General features: G+C 45.1%; 1 protein-coding gene across 1 annotated transcript in view; it reads left to right on the top strand.

Moving 5' to 3' along the window:
* The window catches only part of SRS (Seryl-tRNA synthetase), a 59,215-nt gene that overhangs the window by 12,973 nt on the left and 24,111 nt on the right, over nucleotides 1–22,131 (top strand). Inside the window, exons 3-8 of the mRNA XM_086795323.1 lie at nucleotides 6,837–6,930; nucleotides 7,043–7,191; nucleotides 7,267–7,359; nucleotides 9,072–9,251; nucleotides 9,322–9,488; nucleotides 9,652–9,786. Coding sequence (XP_086651449.1) covers nucleotides 6,837–6,930; nucleotides 7,043–7,191; nucleotides 7,267–7,359; nucleotides 9,072–9,251; nucleotides 9,322–9,488; nucleotides 9,652–9,786 — 818 coding nt within the window. The remainder of the gene's footprint in view (nucleotides 1–6,836; nucleotides 6,931–7,042; nucleotides 7,192–7,266; nucleotides 7,360–9,071; nucleotides 9,252–9,321; nucleotides 9,489–9,651; nucleotides 9,787–22,131) is intronic.

The following is a 22,131-nucleotide window of genomic DNA, read 5'->3' as shown; positions in this document are numbered from 1 at the left end:
TTCTCAAGTACACAATCTCTTGGTCAAGTAAGTGCATCTTGTGTTGCTTTGTATTGCTTCTGTCATTTGTTTATAATCATGTTTAGCATTATGTTTGAGCCTCCATAGGCTAGCCTAGTCCTAGATCCATGATTTCCAACATGGTATCAGAGCCTGGCAGGCTATGGCTTAGCTTAGTTTAGTTGTTTTGCCATTTCTCTTCAATATGGTGCCCGTAAAAGGAAGTGCCATTGAGAAGAAGGAATAACAAAATTATTGCATTAGTCTTTGCACCATTAGGGATCTGGTAGGTTCAGCTCTCCAATAGCTTAGGTCTGTCTCTCTTAGCTTAGCTTAGTAATTTTTCACATAATTAGCACTAATCTCTTTCATTAGGATTATTGTGTTGGTCTCTTTAGTTTAGAGCCCTTTAGACTACCAAAGAAGAGGTTTAGTTTAGAGCCCTTTAGACTACCAAAGAAGAGGCTACAAAGGCCATAGTAAGAAGGCAGCACTGAGCAAGTAGCTGGCCGCATCAACAGCAGAATAGCTGTGGCTTGTGAAGGACGAGGAGGCCCGTCCCAAGAAGTATAGGCAGAAGGGACCAGGCGCGTTGAAGGTGTGAGCAGCAACGAATGCGCCAAAAGCTTAGATACAGCCAAAGCCAAAACTGCAGGCGGTAAGGAGGAAGTGGAACTCACCATTTTTCAAGTGGCAACGAGCAAATCCAAAGTAGTGAGCATCTAAAGAATAGACAGTACAAGAGGCAGCAGATAGCAGCGTAGACAACAACGGGAGAAGCTGACGGCAGCGAGGAGGTGAAAAGAGTTAAAGGGTCGCTTGGAAGAAGGGACCGGCTTGCTGAGGTTCTGCAGGGAGACGTTGGGGAGTGTAGCAGCTGCCTTGTGCCAGGAGGACGCCTCGGGGGTGATCTGCAGCAGGCGCAGAGAAGGTGGCAGCAGCCGTAGGTGTGAGAGAGGAGAGCCGCAGCAGACGTCAGGACTTGCTGTGGCTGCTGACGGCGGCGACTGGGTTGCACAGCTCCTAGTGAGGACAAATAGAGGGAGTGCTTGAAGAGAAGCAGGCGATGCAGTTGACAAATCCAAAATCAGCGTGGAGCTCCTGACAGATCCGAAATCAGCGTAGCAGCAGCCGGATAAATAAAATCTGGCCGTTTTTATTTGAAAATAAAGGATTTTTTCCTTATTTTTGAGACTAAGGTTTAAAAACCTTTAAGAGGCTGTTCATATGGTATTTAAGGAAGGATGTTCTTTTACCTCTTTTTGGAAAATTCTATGCATTATGAAGATACCTCAAGGATGGGAATGCACGCACGACCAATCTATGTGCAATGTCAAGACGAAGAAGATGCTATGCAAAAATAAAGATGCAGACAGAGATGCAAAAATGGATGAAGACAAAGACGAAGATATCGATGAAGATGAACAAGATGTTGTCTATGTTGATTCTTATGTCATGGCTCACATGTTATAATGACGAATGAATTATGCCCTCTCTTACCCAAATGTATGGACACCTCTAACCACCGATGATGTAGGTTATGTGTTGTTATGATGCTCACAATATCTCTCAGTAGGCCATGTAGCCCTCAAGGGGGGATTGATGGAGAGTTGGGTCTCCATGACCAACAAATGATGACAGATGATGATGATGCCCATGGATATGATGATGATGATGCTATGATGATGATGGGGTATGGGAGAGGAATGTTTTCATGTAGGAATGTTTTCATGTCATTTTCTTTTCCTAATGTAGAAGCTATGCTCCCTATGAGCGATGGGAGAGGAATGTTTTCATGTAGGAATGTTTTCATGTCATGTCATTTTCTTTTCGCAATGTAGAAGCTATGCTCCCTATGAGCGATGCTAATTTCTTTTATGTACTGTAGAGCTATACTCCTTATGAGTTAAGCTTTTTCTTTCATGTAATGTTAGAAGCAAGGAAGGGCATTATGATATGCCATGATCAAGGAAGGGTGTTAGAAAAAGTGATCTATGTCATATCATAGACAAGGTCAAAGGGATGTGGATGAATGTGGTGAAGGCTAGGAGTTATCCCACATGCAAAGGCAAAGCCCATATGGTACTTGGACCTATATAAAGGGTCATTTCAATGTAATGTTACACAACAACTCATTCTCAAGTACACAATCTCTTGGTCAAGTAAGTGCATCTTGTGTTGCTTTGTATTGCTTTTGTCATTTGTTTATAATCATGTTTAGCATTATGTTTGAGCCTCCATAGGCTAGCCTAGTCCTAGATCCATGATTTCCAACAGTGGATGCGGCTGGTTGTGTCCTGACCCTGCCGTTCCTGTGTTGAAGTGGTGCTCCCAAAGAAATCAGTAAGTTGTCTTTGCACAGGACCTGTGTGTTCTACTCCCCCACGTATGAGAGTCTCTCTATGCGAGTGTATCTCTAGTAGAAAAAGTCCTAGGCATCTCTGGTCACTGTAGTCCATCACTTTGGCAAGAGGACCGAACCCCTCTCTGAAAAGGCAATGGACCCTCCTCCCTCTAATCTCATAGTACACGGGGCATCGGCAGATGTTGTTTTCCTCCGTCTCTGGCTCTAGCCGACATAGTTGACATATACGCTGCTCTGCCGGTACTCTCTATGGTCCATATCTTCCTGTCTCAATCCTCAACTGATGAGAGGAAATGCGGATCTGACCAATAGTGCATCTGATGCCATGTGACAAATGTATGTCCATGTATCTCGGACGAGTGATGAAACCATCCTCTGTTAGGCGAAGCATTTGTCCCTAGAGGGCCCGTTGGTGGTACCCATGTCCTCTCAGTGTCTAATATCTTGCTTGATGATTCTGTTCACCTCTGAGTGGTGCAAAGGCAAAGAAGGGGTGTCTAAAGAGTACTGAAAAAGTGGCAATCTATCCATCGCGATCCCATGTAGACTGAACCATGTAGTCATTTGTGCATACCAGCATGCCTCATCTCCCCTTCTGCAAGCTGTCGTGATGACTCCAAAGCGAGCCTAGCATATCTGTGTCGAGGGAGCTCCCATAAACTGTGGAGGAAAGATACTGACCTGGTAAGAGCCTCTACTACGAGTGGTGCAGCAGCCATCTTTGCTCGAATGATTTCATGTGGGACTGATGGCTTACTACGTATCATCCTAGCAATCATCATATCTCTCCATAGACCCCCATCCATCGTGGGGCACCATATAGTAGAGTAGGGGAGACCAAAGTATCAAAGAACCATAGTTTGATCTTGGGCTCCTGAAACTGTACGTGTGAGCATATCTTCTCTAGCATCCCTAGGGTAGCATATCCTCGTGTCAATCTCGCCTCAGAGGCTGCTCGCATGGAAAAAGCTGGGCCCCTAAATAGGACTCCCAGATATACATAGGAGGTAACCTGCTCCACAATCTCCCCTCTATAAATGAAACCCGGTGTTGATATGCTAATCCACTGCGCTGAGGTATTAAAAATCATAACCTTAGTCTTGCCCAGGTTGACCGTGAGGTCCCTGGCCTCTGTGTAGTCCTGTAGTGCATCCAAATGTCTCTGCATCCCCTTTGGAGAGTCTGCTATAAGGACTATATCATCAGCATACATAAGCAGTGGTATCCAAACTCCTGCCAAGGAAGCACCTCTCCCCTCTCCTCTATCAATAAAATATGAAACCTCATCAATGTATAGCCTGAAAAGAGTCGGAGACAAAGGGCAGCCCTGTTTCACCCCTATGGTGCTGTGAATCAAGTCTGAGTTTCCTTTCGCAGTCTTCACTCTGTCAGTGACTAGTGTCTGACTCATATAAAGTAGGTACCCCCCAAGCATAGTTGTTTCTCGCACCGTTAGGAACCCATTTTACGTACAGTACGTGGTAAAAAAAAAAATCCCCCCCACTCTCCCCCCCCACCTTGAGAAAAAAATTCCAAATGCTAAAAAAGATATAGAAATCCTGCTTTAAGAAGATCCCAAATGCCCGCAATACTTCGTAACTTTCGTGTCCACTTAGTATTCCATATGGGGTTGTTGAGAGACCTAAAAAATATGGCAAGGTAGACAGGTAGTGTACACTTGATTGGTAGGATGAGAGAATCTTGCTACATCACTTGGAGATCCCTGGTATAGGTAGGCTAGACAGTCAGATCCTCAAGTTATGTATGAGGGAGAAGATTTGGACATGGCCATTTTGATCTAGAGAGGAGTCCCCAAACCTATCACCCTAGATGCACTGCTCGTATTTGTGCAAGGACGGTCCCTTAGTCATAAACGCTACACTGGGAGACGTTTGGTATTGCATTACCGGTTCTTTTTTGGAGACAATTGGGAGATCCAACTGGGAGAGACACATGTCCATGTTCTGGTTCCTCAAGCACTGTAGACTCCTCCCCCCCCAACATTCCCTCACATTCAAGCTTAAAGCTCCTTAGTTTGTAAGTGTTAAAAAAAAAACCATATTTTATCGTACGGTATCCAAAAATTTCATATTGTACCAAAAATTCCCGTACGATATCATATTTTCGTACCGTGACAACTATGCCCCCAAGTCAGTGTGGGCAGTACCCCAATGTCATACATCCTCTGCATCAGCCTGGCCCATGGTACCGTATCAAAAGCCTTGCGAAAATCCACAAAGCAACAATTTATCCTCCGATCATGTGCTCTTCCCTCAATAATGGCTCTGAGCGTAAAGATATGATCTAACTCCTCCCCCCCCAACATTCCCTCACATTCAAGCTTAAAGCTCCTTAGTTTGTAAGTGTTAAAAAAAAAAACCATATTTTATCGTACGGTATCCAAAAATTTCATATTGTACCAAAAATTCCCGTACGATATCATATTTTCGTACCGTGACAACTATGCCCCCAAGTCAGTGTGGGCAGTACCCCAATGTCATACATCCTCTGCATCAGCCTGGCCCATGGTACCGTATCAAAAGCCTTGCGAAAATCCACAAAGCAACAATTTATCCTCCGATCATGTGCTCTTCCCTCAATAATGGCTCTGAGCGTAAAGATATGATCTAATGTCGAGTATCCCCGTCGAAAACCTGCCTTGCCTGGAGCTCGTAATCCCTGAGTCTGCCCAAATACTCAACTCATGCTCGATAATAGATGCATATAGTTTGGCCAAGGTGTGGCCGACCATAATGGTACGGTAGTTGCTGGGATCTGTGCGATCTCCAGACTTCAATATGGGCACAATGGTGTTATCTCTCCAACTGGCCGGAAAGCCCTCACACAAAACCCTGTTGAACATATGAGTCAACAAGGGTGCCAACAAATCTCTCGCATATATAAAATGCTCCGCAACTAGCCCATCATGGTCCTGAGCTTTCCCTGATTTCATCCTGTCAATAGCATCATATACCATGCTCAACTGACAGAAAGTGGAGGCCTGCGGCTGAGGCTCTGGTGGATCTGGGAGGTCAGGCTGGTCAGGCACCTGGTAAACAGTAGTGGCATACTGACCCCAAATGGCTGGTGAGGTAATGGGGATAGGTGGGTGTTGCTCTCGAAAAAGTCTCCATGCATCTCTAGAATCCTGCCCCAGGAATAGCTGATACAAGTCCTGCTCAACCTGAGCTAAGTATGCTCTCTTCTTTTCCGTATGAGTCGACAAAAGACCATGCACGACTGCCTATGAGTAGTGACTCCCAAAGCCACTTCCCTCTGTAAGTGGGCTCTCACCTTGCGGCACTCCTCATCATACCATCTTTTCTGAGTGGTCCCCAATGTAGCCCTGGATCTGGTACTAGAATGAGGAAAGGATGTATTGGTGGATGAGTGCAAGGCAACTGCAATCTGCATAGTGAGCTCCTCCATGGGCGCATGCGGGTCTAAATCAGCTGTAGCAAGAAATACCTGGGAAGTATAGACATGGGCAGTCTCCTTAGTGAAGTGGTATCTAGGATGCCTCGATCTCTGATGTCTGATAGGCTGCGTGGAGTAGTGACAGTCCAGGGAGAAAGAGAGGTATGCATGATGTGCAGCTACTCCAATAGGGCGGGCCGAGACTGTAAGATGCTGTACCTGAGGAATCAGAGATAGAGGAGCTAGTACATAGTCTACTGTGCTGGCACCATGTCGCATAGGATAGCACGTGAAATCTCCTGAAAGAGGCCACCTGGAAAGACCAGTAAGTATAGCCAAGCCATGCGCTCCTCCTAAAGCCAGAAGGTACTCTCCATATTCCGTACATGCCCTGTGAGATTCTCTCGATGTTACGATGCTCCACCTCCATCTCTCTGAACATGTCATCTGTGCTATCAAAAAAGAGTGTCTGTCGATTGGCTGTCCTTGCATTAAAGTCTCCAACTAACAAAACCTCCCCCAACCCTGAGAACTCCATAATGTCCTCATAAAATGCATAGTAGGGGGACTGTCCCTGTGTGGCAAACCTAGAGGTGGATGGAGCAAAATAACTTACGGCAATGTATACAACTCTAGCCTCCCCTGCCCTGGCTCTAATCCACATGAAACGAGCCTCATCAACGTGACGTACTACCTGGATAATCTGTCCTAGTTCACTCCTGAACAGAACTCCCGATCCTCTAGTGCCACCCGCTGACCGTGGGCATGGACAATAAGCAGACTCCCATCTATATCCTGTAACCATAGGTAAGGTACCTGTTTGACACTGATGGGTCTCTGTGTAGAAAATAACATCCCTCCCTTTGAATGTCTCCTCAAACAAACCTGCAGCAAGCCTCAGAGCTCCATTACAATTCCATACTGCAACACTAAGGCTGGTCCCATGGGTCTCACACCAGCATTTAGCGTGTCTTTCTGTAAGAGAGAGAGAGAGAGAGAGAGTGTGAGAGAGAGAGAGAGTATATTGTTTACAGGCTGCTGTTGCACTACGCAGGAAGTAGAAAGACTGCGGGCAGACCGGAACCGGGTTGCAAACCTAATGAAAGGCAAACTAGAACCGGAAAGGAGAAATGAACTGGTTGAAGAAGGTATGTGATGGAGTTTGTTTTAGATGCTCTTTCCTCTGGACTTTTATGTGAAAGTATTTGTGCTCGTGCTTTCAAACGGCTTTAAGGACCAGGAGTGGGTTGAAGTTGACAGGCAAGCGGCTAAAGGACGTTTTAGCTGGACTTGAAGCCGAACTCACAACGCTGTCTGAGCAACTTCAGAGAGAAGGTCAACGGATACCCAACATGACTCACCCGAGTGTAGCAGTGGGATCGGAAGACACTGCAACAATACGTAAAGTGGTATGCTCAATTTGTGTTGGGTTGGTGGCTTTACTTAATTCCCCATTTTAAGATGGGCTGAATAGGTGCTGGCAGGTAGGAAGCAAGCGTGTGTTCGAATTTCCAACGAAAAATCATGTTGAGCTGGGCGAAGCCCTTGAACTTATTGATTTTGAAGCTGCAGCAGAGGTATGTTCTTACCTTGAGGAGCTGAAAACATTTTTTGTTAGGTTTGATGGGCGCTTGTGAGATGTCCCTTGTTTTTTTAGCAATTGCTATGTAAATCAAGTTTGAAAATGATTTATTTAATGGAGTCTGAGAATTTTGTTATCATTAAGATTTTTTAAGCTTTTCTATGTACCAATCATATTTCTAGAGATACACAGTCGTTGAACTCTTGGTTGGATTGAGGCTAGCATGCTGCTTGGATGCTTTGATACTGGAATGTTTCTATCGCTGTTTACAGCCCTGCCTTTGACCAATTTACAATCCCTTACAAAGGTTTTGAGGCTCTATTGGCTATAATTAGTTTTAGGCCTTAAGGGATTCCAAAAACTGGCCCATGTGACAGTTGAGTGCAGTCAGAAGCTCGTGGTCGTCTTTGGGCAGATCAAGCAAGCAAGCGGTTACTAGGAACCACATATATGCCTTGCCCTTCAAATACATCGTTGGGCCAATGAGCAATCAGAAAGATGAAAGTGGGCCTCTGACTTGTTAATCCAAGCCACACATACGTGGGTGTCTTCTCCTTCCCCTCCCTCATTGAAAAGGAGGATACGATCGTTGATGAACAACCTGAATGGGCTGAAGTTGTTGGTGTTGCTGCTGCTGCTGCTGAAAGTGATTTTTCATCTGTACTCATGACTAAGAAATCTGATTTATGTATGCTATTGCCCAAGAGTAGGCGTGGACATGGTCGCTGCTGTAGCTGACGCATTACCTTGAGGCTGCACATAGGGCTTTCCACTTCCGGGCTGCTGTGTTTCTCCAGAACTGGCTGCTTTCTATGGTCATCTGATGTAGAGTCCATTGCTCTCCTCACATAAAAAAAGTGAAGATAAAACAAGATTGTGCACTCTAAAAGAGCGAAGCAAGAAGGCAAGAGATCAATATTGCTGATTTGTGGGGAAGAGAGTAGTATATGCACGTAGATATTGTGAAATAAAAAGGAAAAACCAACTTTTGTTATACTGAATTGAGGGGGGTTGTCCAATTGCTACATGTCAAATTATGCACCTTGCACAAGCACTATCTTATGCTCCACTTTTCTGCGCCAGCTCTTTCACAAGGTGAGAACTCAACTTTGTGGCTAGAGTGCATATCAAAGAGAACCTTCATTGGTTTTCCTTCAATCATGCTCCTCATCAAGATGAGATCCGTTTTCAAAAACTTATATCCATGACCTCTACTGTATTTGCAGCCATAGGAATCTTGTTTTCCATGGTCACTAAAAGAATTCTACGAGAATGCTGGGGAGACCGCTTATAAGCCAGAAGACTCTTCTCCAAATTTGTAAGGACCCAAACTCAGGAGCAAATGCTAACCCTTTGTGCTACACATCCCTGAGTCTAGGCATAATGAGTCATAACCACTCCTATCCAAGAATGCATCCATCAAGCAATTAAGAACTCATGCAAGAGAGTAGGACACTTTCCAGCGCTTCGATTGTTGGGGTCGTATGTATTCTCTGGTTATGTAAGTGGTGATGTGTCGTTCTATGCCGCCATGGGTTTCACGCTTTCCAGCGCTCCGATTGTTGGGGTCGTAACATGACAGGTTAAGTTTGTATGTATTCTCTGGTTATGTAAGGTGTTGCCCAATAAAGAATATACTTATTTCCATAGGACGCCACAGAAACATGCCTTGGCTTGCTTTGATTTCTTACCTTTTTTGATGTGCAGGTTAGTGGCAATAAATTCTATTACCTGAAAAATGAGGGAATGCTTTTAGAGATGGCACTCATTAACTGGACTCTCTCAGAGCTAGTAAACAGAGGCTTTGTACCCTTCAGCACTCCTGATCTTGTTCGTTCCTCTGTCATTGAAAAGTGTGGATTTCAGCCTCGAGGGCAAAACACACAGGTTTGCCCATGTCTCTCTGTGTGCGCGTAAGATGAAAATTGCAAAAATAATGCTGTCTTTGGTTTCCCAGGTTTACTCAGTGGAAGGCACAGATCTGTGCCTTGCAGGCACAGCAGAGATTCTTATGGGAGGGTTGTATATGGATCGGATCTTGGCAGAGAATATGCTTCCCTTGAAACTAGTTGCTTTTTCACATTGCTTTCGAACAGAAGCGGGTGCAGCAGGCTCCGCAACAAGGTTGATGGTTATTGGTGCTCCCGTGGTGTTTTTTTTTTTTTTGCATTGAGAATGAAACAAGTGAGAGCTGTGAATAAGTTTTCATGGAGGTGGTGAGAATCTCGTTGCTTGTGTTTTTCAGTACTATTGGCTAGTTTATATGGTTGATTTTGTGGGTTAACAGGGGTCTTTATCGAGTACATCAGTTCAGCAAACTGGAGATGTTTGTGATCTGCAAGCCTGAAGACAGCAACAAGTTGCATGAAGAGCTGATTTCGATCGAAGAGGAATTGTTTTCGTCTCTTGGACTTCATTTCAAGTGAGATTTTAAGTCTCTTTGTAGCCTTTTAACTAAGATTTAAGAATAAGCAGGTCAAAATGCCCCTTGAAAACTTTATTCTCCATACAATGTGGGCTTCGTAACCCCCAGTCTGGAGTTCTGACTGTCAGAGCAAGGCCTGCTTTTAGGTGCCTTTTTTTCTGTGCGTGCACGCATGTGTGTGTGTTAGAGAGAGAGAGAGAGAGAGAGAGAGAGAGAGAGAGAGAGAGAGAGAGAGAGAAAGTTATATTAACGTCTACGGAAGACCCCAAGGGCCTATGAGACCAAAAGCAATACAATGGTACAATGGATATACTTGGAAAACTGAAAGAAGAAGTAAAATGAAAACATCTGATGGTACATGTGATCAACAGATGATCCTGAGTAGAGTGAGATATGTTGTGATTAGCTAATAATGATACCCGCCTCGGCCAGAACTGAACTGATGGTGGAGTGAATGTCAGGCCTCTGTGATGGGAGCATGTCATGTCGGCGGAGAACCTCACGAATCCGTCTCTGTGTGGTGGAGGGTCCTGATGCTCTGGGTCGGGGATGTCTGGCTCGTAGAATGGATCGAGCTCTCTCGCCAAGAACTCCTCTGGGGCGTGAAGGTAGAGCGTGGGTACGGGTGGTGGGCAATGATGTAGTAGAGGAACTGTTGTGGAGAGAGAGAGAGAGAGAGAGAGAGAGAGAGAGAGTTGGGAGTGTGTGTGTGAGACTTTGAGAGAGATCGCCGCTGCCGCGCTGCTCAGCCATCTCCGCTCGACTGTCTAGGCGGCACTACTACAGAGGCCTACCGCCTGCCGAGGCACCCAGTTCTGCCGTTGCCCCGCCGCCTCCGCCCTCCTGTTGGTCCTTCCCACTTGCTGGTCGTCGCCAGTTCTTGTTCATAGTCGAGCTTCTGCTTCTGCTCTACCTCAGGGCTTGTGTGTGTGTGTGAGAGAGAGAGAGAGAGAGAGAGGGAGAGAGATGGGTGCTTCTCGGCAGCGAAACTGCCCGTTGTGGGGACGGATTTGCTCTGTGGAGCCACCGGGAGAGATTTCGGGTATTTGTGCAGACAGTCGAGGAGAAGACTACAAAGGCTGTATGTATCTTATAAAGAGGGTTTCCGGCTCTAGGGTTTCAGGCAGCAGTGGACGAAGATTAAAGATAAAAAATAAAAAAAAAATTCAGGTTTGCAGGTTTTCTCAAGGGTGCAGCAAGGGTTAAGGGTTTGCAAGTGCTGAATTAGGGTTTTCAGGTGCTGAATTAGGGTTTGAGAGAACGAGTTTTCTTTGCTTTTGTACATGGATTTGGATGACTCGGTTGCTGCTGTTGGTGGCATGGCTGCCAATAGCCTTAACATGGATCTTATTGAGGAGATGATCGAGAAGGATGTGGGTTATGCTTTAGATGCCTCGGAGCAACAAAAACGTCAAAGGCTTGATGTTGATGCAAGCTACACTCCGGTGAATGTTGGAGAGAATGCAGAGGAAAGTTCTCATGTACCTTCTCCGGAGTTTGCACGTTTGCTGCAGATCACTGGTGAGCTTCTGCAAGAATATGTGAAGGCAAATAGCGTGCAAATGGCTGCAGTAGATAATGGTGGTGTGGCTGATGTATGCATGGAGACTCCTTTGTTGCTACAATAGCTAGTAGATTTTCATGATCGTGTTGCTATCTTCTTCTTTACTGGACGTATTCCGTTGTTGCCTTGTCTTAGAGCATGGTTGGGCCGCTTGGTGTCGCCTGAGGCACTTGAGGAGATTTATGATGGTTCGAGAGGCTTTTATGAAATACTTTTTCGCACTTCAGAAGCCCGTAGGGCAGTCTTGGAGCAGGTGCCACTCTTTTTGGATGGGCAGTTGGTTCATGTGGTTCCGTGGAAGCCTATGGCAGAGTACCAAGATATGTTGCGCCAGGCTTGCCCAGTTTGGGTTGAAGTGAAACAATTTCCACCAATGTTTTGGCGTGTTTTACTAGGTCTCATGCGAGGTATCGGTGATGTCTTGGTGGTGCCTCGAATGACATCTAGAAACCGAAATTGTCTATGCATGTTGTGGGATACTGGGAGACCTAGGCCGACACATTTGCGTGCCAATATGGCTGGGGTGCAACCTTTAATGTATGAATTGAGGTGGGATACATTTGCTGGCCACTGTTTCAAGTGTGGTGAGATGGGCCACTTTGTTTTCGAATGTCCTAAGAAAGAACAAGTTGTTGCTACCAAGGATATCGTTGATGGGCAGTTGCCCGTGGAAGATGAACATGATGCTTCTTTACATGATGCCTGGCACATGGATGTACATGTGGATGTTCAGAATGAGGTTGAGCAGCCATGGGTGGAAGTACGTGGTAAAACGACACGATTTGTTGCCCCGCGGGGGGATTTCTCAGATGCTGTTTGGTGGGGGCCTTTGCGTACTCATCAGGGGCCCTTACATACATATGCTCGTCGCCCTTTGGGTTCAGGTGCCCAGCACAGACCAGGATTGAGAGGCCGGGAGGCCAACTTTCTCAGGGTACAGGGGCTCTTGGGGTGGATAGAGTAGAACGCTATCCTATTAGAAGTCGCCTAACAAAAGAAGCACAACAACAATTGCCTCTTGTGTTTGGTTCGAAGGGTGAGGTCATCTCGCCATGGGATGGTCATTGCCCTTTGGCACATGCTCGGGAACTCCGAGGGCAGCCTGAGATCACAAATACCATGTCTAAAAATGCAATGCTTCAAAAGGTTCGTGATTTGGCAGATTGTTGTTGATTCCTGTTCTGGGAAGGCTTATGAAAATTGTACAATGGAATGTAAAGGGTATTTCTTTGCACCAAAAGTAGTTCAGGCTTTGGCGTACAACTTTTTGTCATGGTTGGGATGTTTTGTGTGCAGTTGAACATAAGCAGCATAAGTTGGCTGGCAAAGCCTATGTATATAAGGGGTTTCATGTTTTCTATAGCGGACATCCTGCTTCGCAGTCAGGTGTTATGTTTGCTGTTCGTTCGCAGTTTCAGCCCTCTCTTGTGATTCAAGATGTTCATGGAAGATTTCTAGTGATACAGATTGTTTGGGATGATACGCCTTTATGGTTGTTAGGGGTGTATGCTCCAAATAATGCTTGTGCACGCCGTTTGTTGTGGAATGACTTGTGTGCTCTTTCAATCTCTCATCCTGGCTTTGTGATGGGAGACTTTAATATGTGTGTCTCCAGGGAGCAAGCCACGTCGCCTCATTTTGTAATGGATGGCCCGGAGAGAATGGCGTGGGAAGCTTTTGCAGCAAGGTCGCTAAAACAAGACATGTGGTCTTGGTTGCATCCAGATGAAAGGGGCTACACTTATGCCTCACAATAGTTTCGGGGCACTTATGCTAGATTGGATAGGATGTATATTTTACATCAAGATCTCTTTTTGCCAGAGGTTCTTACTATGATGGTTGATCAGCAACAGGTTTTGTCGGATCATTGGCTGCTTGTGTTTGAAATGGTCACAATATGTTCGCTTTAAACTACTTGCACGTCTTGATGCTTTGCGGGATGCTAACTGTCAATCTCATCGCTTCTATGATAAGTTGCATCAAAAACATATGCGTGAGAATATTGTTAGGCTGATGGATGCCCAAGGCAACCTTGTTACTCAACCTTCTGAGGTTATTCAGCATTGCATCAGGTTTTATGAAGATTTGCTTGCCCCTCGAGAGGATGTCTCGCCGGTTGTCGTGGCTGCAAGGGAGTCATTGTTTACTGAAGTACGATATCAAGTTGACCCTGATGTGGCGGTTCAGCTTGATGCTCCTGTTACTCAAGGGGAAGTGGAAGCTGTTCTCTCCAAACTTCCCATGGGAAAGAGTCCTGGTTGGGATGGTTTGACAAATGAGTTTTTCCGAAAATATGCTGATTAGCTTGCAGAGCCTTTGACGCTTATTTGTCAAAGGGTTTGGGATGAGGGATATATGCCCGCCGATTGGAAGTTGGGCATACTTCGTTTGTTCCCCAAAGTCCTGTCGCCTACTTCTTTGGCTCAATGGTGCCCGATCTCACTTATGGGTATTATGTTAAAATCTTTACAAAGATTTTTGCCAATCGCTTTGCAAAAGGTGCTTCCTACTCTTATTCATCCATATCAATATGGATTTGTGCATGGCAGGAATATTTTGCATAATATTCTTAATGTTCAAATTGGAGTGAATTATGCCAAGGCAAAGAAGCAAGAGATTGTGATGGTGCAGCTGGATCTTGAAAAAGCTTTTGATCATGTCAGCTGTCTTTCCTTTCTCAGTTAATGACAGCCATGGGCTTTGGTCCCAAAATGGCTAATTTGGTGCATTTACTTGGCTCTGGCTCTATCACGCGGATTATGCTCAATGGAGGACTTTCGGATGGTATTTCTCTCACCCGTTCTCTCCGGCAGGGCTGTTCTCTTAGCCCTCTTTTCTTTGCCATTGCCACTCATCCTATGTTATCTCGCCTAGATGCTATGGCATCGCATGGTGAAGTGGTTGGTTTGCATGTCCCTCATGGCAAGCAATTGGTTGCTCAAGCCCTTGCGGATGACACTTTTATGTTTCTCACGGCCGAAAAAGCCAATGTAGATCGAGCAATGGAAGCTTGGAATAATTTTGCATTGGCTTTTGGGCTGAAAATAAATTCAACAAAATCAGCCCTCATTGTATGCACGGAATTTGATCTTGAGGCATTAGGGTGGCAAGGCCGTGTGGTGCATACAGGAGACATTGTTCGTCATCTTGGGTATCCGGTGGGTGTGGATGTGGACCCCCAAGCGCTTCTTGCTTGGATTTCTGCTCGGATCTCGGATAAATTTGTGTATTGGAAAGCTCAAGGGTGGCCTATGCACGTGAGGGTTAAGGTAGCTCAGGTTATTATGCTTAGCATGATTTCCTGTTTTTTGCCTTTGCTACCTTGGACGCACAAATCTCTTCTCCGTTTGGTTGCTCCCATTCGGTTTATGCTGTGGAAGAGGCAAGGAAATATTATGGGTCAAACATGGATAGCTTGGAATCACATTACGACGCCCAAAAGAATGGGTGGGGCTGCTTTACTGGATGTCCGCTTGCATATGGTGGCGCGTAGGTGGGCGCTTTTTCAGGATATGTGTTTGCAGGAGCAGCCTTGGGTATTCATGGCTCGTGACTTGATTGAGTTGGAGGGATTGTCACATGGACGGACACGTGTGTAGGAATGCGGCTCATCCCGTCCGTATTCGCTCATCTCACATTTTATCGCATATTCTCCTTTCTTGGCATGAAGTTGTTCTATTGGTTCAGTGGGATCCTGGTCATGAAAGACTACTTTTGAACTCTTTGCAGTTCGAAACATTTGTGGAGTCGCGTGTCATTGTTTGGCCAGACAGAGATGCTTCACGCATACGACTCAACTGCATGGTCAGGTTAGGCCTAGTTAGAATCCGAGATGCTGTGATACCTGGTCGTGACAGGCCATATTCGTTTCGTCGTATTCGGCAACACTTTAGGGTTCCTCGGACATTTCAGCCACTATGGGTTGACATCATGCATGCAGATGAGCCTGTTACTCCATTGCCTCAGCCATCTGTGCAGATCAGCCTTGGCTTGATTGGGCACTATGTAAATCTGGTGACTTGATATCACTTTCAGCTAACCAGGTCTATCATAAGCTCGTATCAGAGAAAGATTGGGGTTCAGCCAAGGCCAATAAGGTGTGGGGATTGCACAAGTCTAAATCATGGTGGCAGAAAACTCTTATGCGTGGTTGGCAGTCTAAACTTCCTTACCAAGGTAAGGTTTTCATTTGGAGGATGTTGGTGGGAGGGTTACCTACACAGGATCAGCTTAGCCGTCGTAAAATTACATTGGCCTCTTGCTTCTTCTGCACGACATGCACTGAAACAGTTATGCATCTGTTCATGAGTTGTCCAGTGGCCCGTCAGATTTGGTCTTTTGTCTCTCGCGTTTGGGAGGCAGTAGAGAGGTCTACTGTTTCGGCTCATCAGTGGATATTTGGGATTTGTCCTCAAGTCATTACTTCGGACAGTCACCTAGTGATATTCCATTTCCTTAGATGAACAGGACTTTGGCATATTTGGACTACACGGAATGGGTTCATCTTTGATTCCTTGTCTGGAATACATGGGCACATTCTACGTATCCGCGGTTTGTTGCTTTGGCAGTTTTCTTCTCTTCTCTTAGCTCAGCTACTGGATGCAGATGTTATTTCGTTATGGTCTACGGCGGCTCGGCTGGCTCATCTTTGATGCTTTTATTTGGGATGCTTATTTGGCTAGGAGGCTTTCTTATTAGTGTACAGGTTTGCATGGTCATGATCCTTTAGAGGATCTTTTGTGGGGGTTTTTTTGGGGCCATAGGTTCTGTGTGAGCCATGTGGCTGATGTACATTTTTTACATATAATATAAAACACCATTTCACGAAAAAAAAGAAAGAGAGAGAGAGTTGTATTAACATCTTCAAAAGGCCAAAATGACCTATGAGACCAAAAGGTTACATCATATCCATGAGGTACATCATCCTGGGTAGTAATAAAGAAAGATAACAAAAATCTAGAGCATAAAATCAGATCTAGGTACATGAGTAGAGAGCTCTCATATCACCCTAATACATCCCTCATGGGCCGCTGTGACATGGTGCTCAAGGAGGTAAAACTGAGCCGGCATGAGAAGGTCCTATGATGATGGGAGATGATGGCCCGGATCCTCCTGTGGTGGCATGGCCATGGGCCAGGGCCATGGGGTCTGGGGCGTCGAGCTGTGCACAACTCAGTGGCTCTGTCAAGTGTCACACCTCTCGATCGAGCTCATGCACTAGCCTGTGGTCCGGGTATGGTGGGTGGATCGGCCCTCGGAGGGCTAGTATGGAAGACGTCGGTGAGAGCTCTCAGTGCTGGTCCTCGAGTAAGTACAACTGATGTGGATCTCACTAAGGACTCCCTGTGTCTGCGGAGCTCTAGAAGAAAAAGTCCAAGGCATCTCTGATCCAGGAAGTCCATGATCCTGGAAAGTGGTCTGAACCCCAGCTCAGAAGAGGTAGTGGAACCTCCCCCCAATCTCATAGTATACAGGGCATCGACATGTGCAATGGTCCTTAGTCTCGGGCTCTGTGTGATAGAGCTGGCATATCCTGTCCTCTGGTGTGGCCGCCATGGGCCCATATCTGGCAATCTCCACTCTCAGCTGGTGGGATGAGGTGCGGATCTGGTCGATCACACATCTCACCCCAAAAGATAGGTGTGTGTCCATGTAGCGTGGGCGGATTGTAATGATGGGGAAAAGAAAGAGAAGATTGCACTCAAGATGGAGTACCACATGCACTCAAGGGAGTACCACCATAGCCAAGAAGCATGAAGCTCTAAGAAGTATCATCATTGATAAAAGTACGTTGGTAAAAGTATGTTATGACCATAGTTACAATATTCACTTATCTACTTGCCCACCATTTCACACTCATTAATGTTGGGCCTCCATACTTGCCAGGCCATATCTATGCCCATGGGCTCTCTTTGAGTCTAATTCCAAGTCCCCTTCATTACAAACCATCCCCACCCAAAGGTTTCGCCCTTGAAACCATGTATGGAGCAATGTATGGGCTGTTGGAAATCTTCTTGACTTTCCTCATGAATGCGGAAGTACCTTTGTTGCAACTCCAAAAGTGCCTCGTACAAAAAAACTCCACATAGAGCTGTCCACTTATTTGATGTACATATGGACTGCTCTTTATGATATCCATAAGCCCACGGAGTCTTGTTGAGCGTTGATTGATGAGTGGTGAAGTACTCCAATGACCATGGCTGTCCATACAGTAAATATACAGCAATGCATAGTATCCACCTGGGTCAAATGGAAATCCATCCGCTTCAAGTGGCAATGCATGTTGTTCTCCTGGATCATATGGAAATCCCTCTTCTTCAAGTGGCAATGCATGCTGTCCACCCGGATCATATGGAAATGAATCCACATCAAGCATCTTTCCATGTATACTGGGATCAAATGGGTAAAAGACATCATGATTGGAAGTGTCGTCACCAACCAATGATCCGCCATCAAAGTCCACCCATGAATCACTTCCATAAACCCAAGCATCATCATCATCATTACCCAAAGCATTTTCCTCATAAATGTCATCATAAGGATCACAATCAACCACATTATTACTTTCATCCACACCATCATTTTGTGAATCCATATCATATGCCACATCTTCATGGTCGGCAACCACAAATCCCTCATGCAATGCAACACCATGAAGATCTTCATAAGAGTTGTCTCTCTCATCAAGAAGAGTTTCATTGCATTCATCTTTATCCATATAATTCTCTCCAAGAAGAGATCCATGCATTTGCTCTTCATCTTTCCCATCAACACTTGTATCTTCATGGCTGTCCATTGGTTCATTTTCAACCATCCATACATGCATTGAAGCCACTTGACACAAATCATTAGCATCTCCATCATCACTTGGAGTGTCCCCATAGCAATGGCTTCCAATAAGAGATGTGGACTGAAGTGAACTCCTAGTAGAAAGCCCATATATAGACGGGGTAGGCTTGTAGAAGAGCTCCACTAACAGCATGATCTCATTAAGAGCAATGTCATTGTCAATATCCATGATACATTGGACCACTTGCATGAACTCCTTGCCTAATTTTTACACAAATCCACGTATGATCTCCTTCTCCTCAATGTTAGGTACAAAGAAGGAAAGGTACCAATATTCCTCGGCATACTTAGGCAATGAATCCACATGTAATAATGGCATGCATTTTTCCCTAAAGCTCTATTGCTCTTGAGTAGCCACAAAATTTTGTACCACTTCATAGGCTAAATTTGCCCAATCCCATTTATACTCATGCATTACTTGCAGCCACCATTGTCTAGCTTTGCCTCCAAATTTGCATGTCACTTGCTTCACTTTGTCTTCTATTTGCATGGAAATGCACAAAAGTAGGCATTCCAATTGCGAATCCATTCCTTGAGCTGTATACAAGTGACTCCTTCCCCATCAAAAGAGAGCAAAGCTTCTACAAATGATTCACCATGATTGAACCATAAGCTTCCAATAGAAGTGGAAATCATACGATCCACAAATTCATCCTTTATCAAGGACTTTGGTAACTTGGAATATATGACCTCATCATATAACCGTGCATACCTATCTTTGTTATCTTTAGTGGAAATTATGGCTATTTCCTTTTGTTTTGACTCCATCAAATCTTGCCTATGCATTCCTTCATTTCCATAAGGCTTTGATAATGGTGAATCAACATGAGAAATATCTTTTGGGTTCTCTTGAAGTACTATCTTCATACCTTGAGTGTACCCATTGGAAGTTCCCATCTTAATTTCAACATCTCCATGCCTACTAAGCCCACAAGATGATGGATTTGGAAATGATCTTTGTGGTTATGACCCGCCTCTTGTCCTATCAAGGGAAGTATCAATCTTTTCCACACACCTTTGCACTTCATTTTATCCCATCACCAAGCTTCTTGAAGCCCTCATTCATAGCATTGGACATTTGCTCCATAAGAACATTGCTTTGCCGCATATGCTCACTGTTTTGCCTCAAAATCTCACTGTTTTGGAAGCAAATATCCCTTTGTGCATCCTTCATAGCTTCGGTGATAGTAACCTTTAGCATATCCAAAGTAATGTGCTTCAAAGAAACTTGTGCACTTCCACTTGTGTGCCCTGACATGCTCTCATTCACTATGTGAACATTCATGTCATGTAAAGGTATTCTTTCTTGTTCACGGTCACCCATGGTACCAAATGAGGGTTTTTGGTGCTACCGATGTCGGAATTGAAAGATCAAAGGCTTGCCACGTTCGTCTCGATGAGAAGAACACTCCTATCACCCTGGATCAACACTTCGAACACCCCTATACCTCTTTGTTTTGACTTTTAGCTGAAAGTCAACTATGAGGGGTTGACCATCCAAATGGTCATGGAATTGAGAACTTGTTGGCTGATTGGGAAGCTCTTTAGTAGTGTTCTCAAGCTATGTAAACACCTTCAATTCAGTCCGCCCTGTTTTTGACTGAATTAGGGTTTTCAGCCTGACAGAACTGTCCACTTTGTACCTTGAGATGGTGTCCGAATCCACCACTTGATAGCTAGTTAGGACCGCCTTAAGACAACCTTTTAAGACTTCCAAAGGCCCTTGAGAGATCTTGAGCGAGTTGGGACTGAATTGCACTTCTTTGCCCACTGCAGAGTGCAAAAAACCACAGAAATTTTGCCATAGTTTCCCCGCAATTTGGATCAAATCTCAATCAAAATGTAAAAGCAATTGCCCAATATCCACTCATGATCTAGTGTCCCAAATGATCATCATTAAAAGCATATGCTTGCTCTTGTGACCTTTATGCTTTGACCACTAGCAAACATCCATGGCATATCCAATCAAGTGACCAATGGCTTCCATAAAGGGTCCCGTTGTCCACATGCAATACACAATGATGTCGATGTAGAAGTGTTGATGTAGACCGTGTCGATGAAGCGCTTTTGCTTGCCGATCTCCCGGCCAAGCCTTCCCACCCCTTTACCGAGTTCGGGCCTAAGGCAAAGGTTGGGGCCAAGTCTTCACACCAATGTATCTAATCCCCCTCCTTGCCGCTTTACCAAAAGCACTCACAACGATTTTTTTCGACCAAAGTGAGACCGCGAGCTCCCCGAATTGTGCCCCTCCTTCCTCCATCGATGCGCCCCTTCTTCCTCCATCGCTTGAATCATTCCCTTCAGCCTCTGCCTTCGCTATGTAAAAAATCCTTGAATACATTTGACATGTATTCACCTCCTCTATTTGTGTGAAGAGTAAAAATTTTGCACCGTGTCTCATTCTCAACCAAATCTAAATAATGCTGAAAATGCATGAATACCTCAGACTTTTCCTTCATGGGAAACATCCATGTGAACCTGGTGTAGTCATCTATGAATGTGACAAAATATAGATGTCCCCCCAAAGATGGTGTTGTCCTCATAGGACCACAAACATCACTACATTGATATAGTGTCCAAGTTGTGACAAAAGTGGCATTTACTCTTCTTCTTAGAAGCCTCATCCTTGGCTAAAGCATCACCCTTAAAAGAAGACTTCTTGAAGTCGGCCTTGGACTTCCCTTTTTCTTTCATTGCAAAAGTCTATTCACCACTATGAGTATGGTTGGCCCTTGTTTGCTCTTCTTGTAAGAGCAAGCCCACAAGCTCATTAAAAGTGACTGGATCCCTACCACCTCTCATTGAGAGATTAAGAGATGTATGAAATCTAAGATGAGAAGGTGGCAAAGAATTCAGAGTATTAGTAACAAGCTGCTTGTCTGGTATAACTTCATCAATGTTCAACAGTTGATTCCCTCAAATCCTTAACCTTGGCAAGATGCTCTATCATAGAATCTCCCTCGTGCACCTCAAGAATATCAAGCTAGCTCTTGAGATATACAACCTGAGCCTCATTTCTTGTTTTATACATGTTATCTAGTGTGTCCCATGCAAGGTTGATGCCGTACGTACGTACGGATCCGTACAGTACGGTACAGCCGTACGGTACGGTACGGTGCCGTACTGTACGGATCCGTACGGAAACATTTAAAAAAAAATAAAAAATGGTATGGCGTGGCGAAACGCGTGTGGCGACCATGCGCTTGTGGATAAGCGACCAAAATTTGGGCATTTGTGAATACTTGCAAAATCGTGTGTACCTGCAAAACGCTGCAGAGCAAACTTCTTCGCTCTTCTTCGCTCTCTCTCACGCCCAGGCTTCATCATGCCGCGCAAGACTAACCCGAACTGGGCAATCCACACCAATGTTCTGAGGGTTGTTAACACCCCTTCTCAGCAAGGGTCAGGTACTCGGCTATGGGCATGCAAGTATTGCGGGGAGCAGTACACTAGCACCATAACTCGCGTCATCAAGCACATGACAGGTATCGGGTGCACCAATCAATGTGGTCCATGTGATAAAATACCACAAGCTGTGAGGGACTAATTGATTGCGGAGAATTGTCCTGCAATGGGTGGTGCAAGCAGTGTTAGAGGTGGTGAAAGTACGCAAGATGCTCTCCATGATGCTTTTATTGGAGATGTTACAGGTTCAGGTACAGTAGATGAGGGTGAAAGTCTTTCGGCTTCAGCCCAATCCACCACAGGCAGGAAGAGGGCACGTATTGCCGATGATGAGGACCTCCTGCCACAAGATGCGAGAGGTACAGGGGAGGCATCAAAGCAATCCACTCTGCGTTCTTGTATCTCATCACAAGCTTGGGTAAAGGAGCGGCAAAGGGTGGCAGAAATGGAGATTTGTCGTACTCTTATTGAGTGTAATATATCCTTCAATGTGTTAAGGACAGACCAATGGAAAAGAATGGTGA

This window comes from Cibotium barometz, chromosome 62, assembly GCF_041138505.1.
Source record: "Cibotium barometz isolate CiBa-2024 chromosome 62, ASM4113850v1, whole genome shotgun sequence".
Lineage (NCBI taxonomy): Eukaryota > Viridiplantae > Streptophyta > Polypodiopsida > Cyatheales > Cibotiaceae > Cibotium > Cibotium barometz.
This window is presented reverse-complemented; position numbering and strand designations above follow the sequence as displayed.